This window comes from Phocoena phocoena, chromosome 2, assembly GCF_963924675.1.
Source record: "Phocoena phocoena chromosome 2, mPhoPho1.1, whole genome shotgun sequence".
In the NCBI taxonomy this organism is placed as follows: Eukaryota; Metazoa; Chordata; class Mammalia; order Artiodactyla; family Phocoenidae; genus Phocoena; species Phocoena phocoena.
This window is the reverse complement of record NC_089220.1, coordinates 25,112,094-25,121,816: the sequence shown is the minus strand read 5'-3', so window position 1 is coordinate 25,121,816 and position 9,723 is coordinate 25,112,094. Positions and strand designations below refer to the sequence as shown.

Here is a 9,723-nt window from a genome sequence, read left to right as displayed (position 1 = left end):
TGACCGTGTGAGCGGTAGCATTTCGTGTCTTTTAGGCGATAACCCGAAGGAGTTTGAAGGATCCCTAGAACAGACAGAAGTTAAGGTCCGGCGAGGAGGAACGGAAGCACCTGGTGGGAGGGAGGAGGAGCCGGATGTTGAGGCGGGGAGGGGGCGGGGGCGGGGAGGTGGAGGGAAAAGCAAGCCAGGAGCTTCTGCGGCCGTTTCTAGTAGTTTCCAGGCGCTGCCGGGCGGCTGGGTCCGCGCGGTCCTGCGCTGTGGCTGTGGCTGCTCGGGAGCTGGTGGCGGCGCGACCGGAGAGCCGATGGCCAAGTGGGGTGAGGGCGACCCACGCTGGATCGTGGAGGAGCGGGCGGACGCCACCAACGTCAACAACTGGCACTGGTGAGGGCCAGCGGGCCAGGCCGCGGGAGCGCTCCGGCCGGGCCAGGGTTGCAGGGTCCCTGGAACCTCGGCCGGGACAAAGCTGGGGCCGAGGCAGCCTTTCCTGCCCGGAGATGGGTGTGGGTCCTTCCTGTTACAGGGGTCCGTAGTCCCAGGTCCTTCCACCCTCCGGCCTCCGTTTCATTGGCGGGGGAGGCGGGGGGACGACATGGAGGGCTGCGCCCCAGACGAGGGGTTTCAGATATGAGAACAGAACCCCTTGGCTGCTGCATTCAACCTGAGCGGGGAGATGCTTCCCACTCGTGGCCGCAGGAGTCAGTGAGACCCAAACCGCCGTGGATTGTGTTGGGAGACTGCAGTGTTAGTCTCGGGAGGGTTGGAATTCCTATTTTCCGGCTTACGGGTGGAATTAAAAGTCAGTCATAGGGGACTGCTGCCTCACTCCAGAAGGCTAAGGTTTAGAACGTGTTCTGCCAGTGCCCAGAGCCCAGTGATGCTGAAGGCGCCGTGGCCTATCACCCGGAACTATTAAGTTAGTTGTATTGTAGCTCCAGGGACTGCCCCTGGTTGCCGGGCAATCATGGTTTATAACCCAACCACTCTTAAAAGCCTGCTCTCCTTCATGAAATCCTCTACAAGTAATGTCTTATCTTTTGAGTCCAGTGAATTTTGTTCATACTGTCTTTACTGTATTTTTACTTTGTTGCAGCTCTTTTTACTGTTGTCTTCTCTACTAGTTAGAAAGTGGGGAGGTAGATAGTTTTTCTTTTCTATATCTCAGCCTGCCTCCTTTCCTCTTAACACAGAGTGTTTGACTTAATTTTCGTTTGTTTTGAAGTGCTGGACTTACATTGTTTTCATGGCTATTTAGAGGGCATAGAATGTGTAGAGCCTTTATAGCATAGCCTGAATTTGACAGGTCAAAACACTGTGCTAATGAGATCAAGATTATTGGTTTATCGTTACTGGACCATTTAGCTCAATACTGCATTCTGTTGGCCCCGTTGTGTGCTCCTGACTTCAGCAAGATGTGCAGTTTTCCACTTGGTCAGACGGGGGCGCTGCGTTAAAGTGTCTAATGCTGACCCCAGCGCCATCATGCTGAGAAAGGAAAGCAGAATTTTCCATTTAGTTTGAAACCACTCTATTACAGCAGTTGTCCTTATTGATAGTATGGGACTCCTGGTCTTCCTTTTAGGAGTCCCATACTGTCAATAAGGAGTAACACGTTTGTGGACATACTGGAGTGGGGCTGAGGGTTTTGTGTTCTTTTCCAGCCTCCTTTAGCCTTGGGTGCTCTTGCATAAAGCAAGCAGTTGTATCCTTCATTTGGCTGCTGGTCCATAGCTTTGTTTCTGTTTTGCAGGACAGAGAGAGATGCTTCAAATTGGTCCACAGATAAGCTGAAAACACTGTTCCTGGCAGTGCGTGTGCAAAATGAGGAAGGCAAGTGCGAGGTGACAGAAGTGAATAAGCTTGATGGAGAGGCATCTATTAACAATCGCAAAGGCAAACTTATCTTCTTTTATGAGTGGAGCATCAAACTAAACTGGACAGGTAAGTCTATGCTTGGCTTTTAGGACAGAGGTTAACCGCGTTTTGATTGACCTGTTCAGGAGCCGGGGAGAACAGTTTTTGAGAGGTTATGAACTTTTTTCAAGGGAGATAATGCTGTTTTGGAGTCCTATTGAAAACAGTTTTGGATGCTGAAATTCTTCTGCCACTGTGGGACACTATTAATGGGTTTCCTCTATCAGAGTCTCACAAGTCCCCAGTGATGAAGCAGCTGAGCTGCTGAATCTCTGGACCTGGGCTGTGTTGGGACATATAATGTGACATTTCTCAGACTAGCTATTTCTGCCTCTTGGATGATTTTAAAGTGGGGAGGGGGAGTTTTTTGGTTTTCTTTCTTTTTTTAAATTTTTTTTAACTCTCTCCAGTGTGACCCTAACAGTTCAGAGTGCTGTGGTAATGAAGCTTGCATGTGATTATAACTTGGGTCAGTTTTATTCTCTAGCTTAATGTCCCTTTTGTGAAGATATTAACATAGAATTGGGCCCATGGTTAGATGGTCCTGACTGTTGGGAGACTGAATTTTAAAAGACAGTAAAGTTAAAAGGGTACATGTATGGGGCAAAGCATGAAATAAATTTTTGTTTCAATAAACATTTCTCAAGTGAATGTTAATAAAGAGGGGAAATGTATTTATCGTCTTTTTTTGTTTTTTAAACTTCTAAAGCACAGCAGTCTGGAAGGAACCTTAGGTATCATCTTGCCCAGTCTCCTTTTTATAGATTGAGAAACTAAGGCCTAGAGAAGTAAAGATAAATATGTGTTTTGTGAGTTAACTTTGAAAAACAGTTAGTTCTGCTATAACATGACACATGTGTTTCTAAAGATCACCACAGTACGCAGAATCTCTCAACAAAAACCACAGGGCTTGTCGGGAAGATGGGGGTAGGGACGTGACACTACACTCAAAAGTTTTATCAGAAACTAACACACCGTTGTAAAGCAATTATACCCCAATAAAGATGTTAAAAAAAAAAGTTTTATCAGTGATTTTTTTTTAAATTTAGGAATGTAAAAATTGATGGCACAGTTTACACATGTTAAATCATAAGAAATACGTAAATAACATGATAAATACGATGCTTTACCTTGACAAAGACCTGAAGTTTGCTTGTGAAAGTGGTGTCAGAAGCCTTGAGGCATGTGGGTTGTTGTGAGGTGGTGGAAGGGGAGTCACCTGACATGAGAAGGAGCATTATAACACCACTAGTGGATGGCGTGGCTCCTAACACACAGTGAGCTGAAGTCACTGGCAGACAGATGTTTGAGATGTGTATTTCGCGTATTCCTATACAGCTCCATTCAGCTGGGTTTGGGTTTCTGTGGGTTCACCTAGTGTTTCTCAAGGATTAAATCACATATAAGCAAACATGAAATTCATGTTATGATCAAATCGTCCCTTAATATATCAATAGTATTGGAACAAATTTGTATTTTCCAGACAAGCGTTCTAGCAGAGCTGTCTGTATTGACTGTCAACCAAGTCCTCCTTAGCAGAGTTCATGCTGGTGCCAAATTCACATAATTCTTGGTCCCACACTGTAATAGCACAGCCTCAAGAAATCTGATGGGGAAGGACATTTCAGGGTGGGGGGCAGTGGCTGCATCTGGCATGGCATTCTCTCAGAATAAAGAAGGTCAGTTCAGTTGCCCAAAAGAAGCGTAAGCAGAATAGTAGTTAGCGCTCCAGAGCAGAAGAGGAGGAGAGAAGAGAAGGAGACTGATAACATTGCATTACTTTTGACAGGTACCTCTAAGTCTGGGGTGCAGTACAAGGGCCATGTGGAGATCCCCAATTTGTCTGATGAAAATAGCGTGGATGAAGTGGAGGTTTGTGCTTTCTGTTTCCTCATCTGTCTGAGTCTTCCACATCCTCTTATTCTCAGATGAGAAAAATGACCTGTCATTCAACATTACAGGCCAGGCTTGGCCCCAGCATTCAGAACCCCAGTCTGCAGATGATTCTCTAGGTCTTTGGTGCCATCGGGAGCTCCCAGAGCAGCTTGTGCTTATTTAATTACTTTGCTTTAGTGAGTAGTGTGGGTTCTAACATTAGCCGCCTTTGTCTTGGCAGAGAGACCTCGAGAAGGAGCACTCATGGGGATTGTACAGAAACCTCAACCCTCATTTCCTTTGGAGATGTTAGCAGTTATCTGATCGCTCGGCACTGACATTCCACAGTGTGGGCGCCTCGCAAGTTATTTACCACCTACTTCTGGTCTTTCACTCAGATTAGTGTGAGCCTTGCCAAGGATGAGCCTGACACAAATCTCGTGGGCTTAATGAAGGAAGAAGGGGTGAAACTTCTAAGAGAAGCAATGGGAATTTACATCAGCACCCTCAAAACAGGTATCCCTTGAGTACTTATGAGAAGATAGTTTTCCACCAGTCAGATGCTAATTAAGGGGCTTGACAGGTCTTTCTTTGGCAAATGGATAAAAATTTGGGGGGAGGAGGCTTATTTCATCTAAAAATCAGTCTATAAACCTTAAGTAAGGGAAAGATCTAGAGATATGTTGTCTAACGTGTCGGCTGTTGAGCACTTGAAAGGTGGCTAGTCCAAATTGAGATGTGCTGCGAGTACAAAAAACGCTATGGATTTTGAAGACTTAGTATTTAAAAGAAAAGTAAAACGTCTCAATAATTTTTTGATACTGATAACATATTGAAATGGTAGTTAGGATATATTAGGTTAAGTATATTGTTAAAATCAATTTCACCTGTTTGTTGTAACGCTTTAGTGTGGCTACTAGAAAACTTAATATTACATTTGAGGTTGAGATTGTATTTCTGTTAGACTTGCTGATCTAAAGAGTTGGCAGCCCCAGACTCACCACGTGAGCATAGTGTCCTGCACCATTTTTGATGTGCATTCTCCAGGGACATTTAGAGGTTATGTGAATAGTAGCCAGCTCAGCTGTCCCCTAGAATTCTAGTTCTGCCAGTGTGTTCTGATCTTGGCGTCAGAGTACACCTGATCATCAGAGGGCACCGGTAGAGAGGTGGAAACCTTTTTTGGTGGGAACCAGTGCTCTGATGCCATAACTGGTTGTGGCTGTCCTACAGAGGCACGGCAGAGTGGAGAAAGGGGCCTAAATATGCAGCTGTGGGTATCTTGGCACACTCTTGAAGTCTTTGGAAGTGCCACTGCATTCATTGGCTGCCATCCACAGTAGACCTCACGTACACTTAACAAGTCGTGATGCTTCTAATTGAGTCAGGGGTTTAAAATAATCCCAGGGAACATACTGTGTTCTGTAGCATACACTCAGATACCTGTCTGGCATAGATCAAAGTTAAAGACGCTAAAGTGGATTACTCTTCCCTCCCTTGTCGTGACCTCCATGTGAGTTAAGATGGCCATGTTTGTCAAACTACAATGAAACCCTGAGTCTCAGCTACTAAGAAATAACTTCCAAGATCTGGGATTTTATCTTTTCAGAGTTCACGCAGGGTATGATCTTGCCTACAATGAATGGAGAGTCAGTAGACCCAGCCGGGCAGCCAGCACTGAAAACTGAGGAGCACAAGGTAACCCGTGTCCCCATGTGCTGGGGCGGGAGGCCGTCTGGAAAGGGAGTTAAGGCACTGCCTCCTTCATAAGTCTCTATATCAGCTCTTTCTCTCCCACCCTAACCTCTGAGCCAGAGCTGGTGCTTTGTAGAGAGTCCACAGAGTGTAGTTGTCTGTCTCCCCATCTTTAACCTGGTGTTTATTCATTTATAACAGACCCCTTAGAGCAAATGGAAGCCATCAGGGACTTCAGAGTCCGACTGTTGTGTTTAACCCCAGTGAGGAGGTTATGAACGCAGGGTGGTCTTCACCTATATGCATCTTAAGTATTATGTCTACATTTCATACTTTGATACTAAAGGTGTCATCAAGGTATCAGGGGTTATGTAATCACTAACTTCACCTAACAGGAGACTGATCGATTTCACTCCATTTGCAGGGTGAGCAAATATTTTTTCTGGAGTTGGAACTGGTGTGGTTTGGGTTCAGCACTTGGTTTTCAGCCCTGTTGCCCTTTTGTCAGCACACTGGAGGATATTCTGGGGGTGCTGCTTCCAGCTATTTAAGCATAGAAATTCTGCTTGAGAATCACTTGGGGCTCTTCAGAAATACCTTATGATTTGGTGTGCCCTTCAGCAATGGGCTTTTAAATGAGTGTCCCTTTCTTTCACCTAGAGTGGCATTGAGGATTTGCTGGGAAAGTTCTCCTTCTGACTGAAATGCCCGTGCACATAAATTTCCTCTAACTCCCTGGAATAATTAGCCTTGGAGGTGAAAAAGTTTGTGAGAATGAAGAGCAGGGCTATCCCTGAAACCCTGTTAATTGAGGTTTCACCGTTACTCTAAACTGACAATTTCACTGCCACTTCCACAGGCTAAGTCTGCTCCTTCAAAAACCCAGGCAAGACCTGTTGGTGTCAAAATCCCCACTTGTAAGATCACCCTTAGAGAAACCTTCCTGACATCACCAGAGGAGCTCTATAGAGTTTTTACCACCCAGGAGGTAAGTATACTCTTGTCCTTCCAGCTCCTGGCATCTGCTGTCCCGAGTGACTGGAGTTGTGGGCACATCCCCGCATTGTGCGGAGGAAGTGCTGAGTGGAACCGTGAAGCTTTCCTTGTACACTCAGAGGCAGAGGGAAGACACTTTTGTTCAACCCACTCATCAAAGTGGATTCGTCTTCTTTTTTCTCTTTTATGCTAGTTTTGGGTCATGTAAGTGGGAACCACTGGAATCATTCTCGTTAGAAAAGTAAATGGATTCGAAATAATGGCATCCGAGGTTCAGAAAGAGTTACTTGAGTCGAAGCCTGGTCTCCAGTGGAACAGAAAAGAGCCTGAACCTGGTTCTTGGGCAGAGTAGTGTCTTTGGAAGTGAGAGCTAAGGCATACAGGTGTCAGCTGGCACTTCTGGGTCCCACTGAGAGCGAGGGCCATGCATCTTCTTACCTCCTTTTGCTCTGCAGCTTGTTCAGGCCTTTACCCATGCTCCTGCAATGTTAGAAGCAGACAAAGGTGGCAAGTTTCACCTGGTAGATGGCAATGTCTCTGGAGAATTCACTGATCTGGTGAGTACGTGCTTGCCAGGATATAGCTTTTGTCTGGTCAGAAGAATAACATTTCCTCCTTTTCTTTTTCAGCTCTGTAGATAAAATTTAAGGCTGTAATCTCTTTGGTTAGTAAAACCTCATTTTGTTTTTCAAAAGAATGCTACAATTGAATTCTCTTGCTTTCATATAAATTTTTCTTTAGTGGGGTAAAATTGCTTCTTCCTGGAAAAATCAAACATGGAAGAGAAGTTAGATACGTTGGTGGCTTACGGCTTTCCGTTTGTGGCACTGAAATTTCACGTGGGCACAGGTGACTGGACCCAACTTAGGAGTAAGAGGAGAGGCTGTGACTGATGTCAGTGCAGGAGCTACCAACTCTGGTCCACTTTGTCCTCATCAGTAGTACAGCTGCAGATGATGGGCTCCGTATGAAAGGCAGATGGGTGATGCTTGCTAGGACTGGGTACGTTGCAGTCTATAGTATAGGCTGACCTCTTTGATTATTTTAGATCCCTGAGAAACATATTGTGATGAAGTGGAGGTTTAAATCTTGGCCAGAAGGTAAGCAAGCATATGTATTTATTGCCATTGCCCCCGGAACTTTTTCTTTTTCCCTTAGCCTCAGACCCACATGGAAACCCTGGATCTGAAACCTCCTTCCCCTTTGCCTTTCCCCAGGGCACTTTGCCACCATCACCTTGACCTTCATTGACAAGAATGGAGAGACTGAGCTGTGTATGGAAGGCCGAGGCATCCCTGCCCCTGAGGAGGAGAGGACACGGCAGGGCTGGCAGCGGTACTACTTTGAGGGCATCAAACAGACCTTCGGCTACGGCGCACGCTTATTTTAGGAACGGCAGCAGAGGGTACAGCCCGCCGAGCACGTCAGTCCAGCCCTCTCCTGACTGGGGCTTGTGACTTACAGGATTGCACCAGCCCAACCACTCACTTGGGGCCGGGGCCCCTTCCCTTCATGTATACCTTGGGTTTGTGCATGTTTTCTGCTGGGTGGGAACAGAGGGTGATTTCTCTTTTATGTGTACATACGCTAAATAAACGTAATTTAAAAATCGTGCATGTCTGGAACCTGTGTTGACGGGGTGGCTGGTATTAAGAGTTCCCTTGAAGGTTTTGAACAAAAAAAAAAACAACGGAGGGGTTTTATCTCCGTCTGCATAAGTGTATGTAATTAAGAGGCCTGAAAAGAGCCTACTTCTCACCATCAGGCATTCCTGAGCTCATGTCCTTTCATACTGCAGACTGGCAAAACGGGTCTCTTCCCCTCACTGAGGGAAATGTGGGGTGGAGTTTCCCTGGGGTGAACGGTACCAAGAAACTTTATCGCTGGTCCAGGTGGCATCCACTCTGCATGGCCTCTTGTCCTCTTCCAAGAAGAGGTGATCAACCAGGTACTGCTTTGAGGTGTGGAAAGAGATTCCCCACCCTGTGACCAAGGGGAACTGTGGGCTTTGGGTTTCTGTTCACTGAGCTTCTGTTTATTGAGCGGTTACTATGTACCAGACACTGTACTAAGCAGTTCCCTTGCAGTAGCTTATTTAGCCCCCATAATTTAGCCCCTGTGAAACAGATACTACCATTATTTCTGTTTCACAAGAACCTAGTCCTTGGATTTCTTAACGCATATCCCAGACCCTACAACAGATAATTTAGCAGAGTTGGAATTTGGAACAAGGACCGTAACGGCAGAGCCAGTGCTCAAGTCCAAACCACTGTCTACTGCCTTGTTGTGTTCATCCCTGAAAAGAAGCAGCTGCATTTCTAGCATGTTAGGCATCCTTCCTGGAATAGGAAATTCCAGGCCTGTTGTTAACTCCCAGAAAGAGGAAGAAACGAATATAGAGTATTTTTAAATACCTGGTTCCATTAAGCAAGTTTACTGAGCACTGACGAAGGGGTTCCAGTGGGGTCCAGATTGCCACGTTGCAGGAAGAGGTAAACTGTACCTTCACAGGGAGGGTCATTTTCCTCGACAAGCCCCGCCCTGGTGACCTCAGTGTGAGTCAGCACCCTCTAATCCAGACACTACCTCCTGCAGTTACAGCTATTTCCTTCATCTGTCCTTGCCTGTTTTATTAGGTGGCAGTGAGGTCTGCAGGCTAATCCAACCAACATGACTTGGCCAAAATGTAATTAAAGTAGGAAATCAGTACTGATCCGGCTAATTTAGACCCCCAATATCCTCCTTTGGCTTGAATTAATCAACAAGTGCTGGGCTGAACTAATTTGCATCTAGTTCGGCATTAGATCTGCTTCCTGGGGCTTCAAACAGAACTTTTTGATAAACTACCTGTGCTCTAGCTTGAATCAAATCAAGGACCCCTTGGGACTTCCCTGGCAGTCCAGTGGTTAAGACTCCGTGCTCCCAATGCAGGGGGCATGGGTTCTATCCCTGGTCAGGGAACTAAGATCCCGCGTGCTGCACGGCGTGGCCAAAATCAACAAAAACAGCAAATCAAGGACCCCTCCTAACACAGAGACCAGTGACAAAAAAGGACCCCTTTCACACCTGGCGGGAGAGTTACCAATTCCAGAATACCTAGGAAAAATCTGAAGTGAAGTTTCCAAGTGTCTTAGTAATAACCGAAGCACCAGGCAAAGTTCCTGTTATATGACAGCTCGGTAACATTCATATCCCCAGTACTGATGGCTGTTCCAATTTTCACCACTTCCATTTCACTGATAA

The 9,723-nt window shown here is 46.0% G+C and overlaps 1 protein-coding gene across 1 annotated transcript; it reads left to right on the top strand.

The window, feature by feature from the left end:
- The first annotated feature begins 139 nt into the window (after positions 1-139).
- AHSA1 (activator of HSP90 ATPase activity 1) lies at positions 140-8,089 on the top strand. Its single transcript, XM_065871912.1, has 9 exons — positions 140-384; positions 1,751-1,941; positions 3,704-3,786; positions 4,188-4,305; positions 5,399-5,487; positions 6,344-6,472; positions 6,936-7,037; positions 7,529-7,580; positions 7,698-8,089. Exons 1-9 carry the CDS (start codon positions 305-307, stop codon positions 7,868-7,870), a joined length of 1,017 nt encoding a protein of 338 aa, XP_065727984.1. The 5' UTR covers positions 140-304; the 3' UTR covers positions 7,871-8,089.
- The last annotated feature ends 1,634 nt before the right edge of the window (positions 8,090-9,723 follow it).

Coding starts and splice junctions, on each gene's coding strand:
- AHSA1 (XM_065871912.1), top strand. CDS start 305: ATGGCCAAGTGGGGTGAGGGCGACCCACGCTGGATCGTGGAGGAGCGG. Junction 385..1,750: donor AACGTCAACAACTGGCACTG/GTGAGGGCCAGC, acceptor TCTGTTTTGCAG/GACAGAGAGAGATGCTTCAA. Junction 1,942..3,703: donor CATCAAACTAAACTGGACAG/GTAAGTCTATGC, acceptor TACTTTTGACAG/GTACCTCTAAGTCTGGGGTG.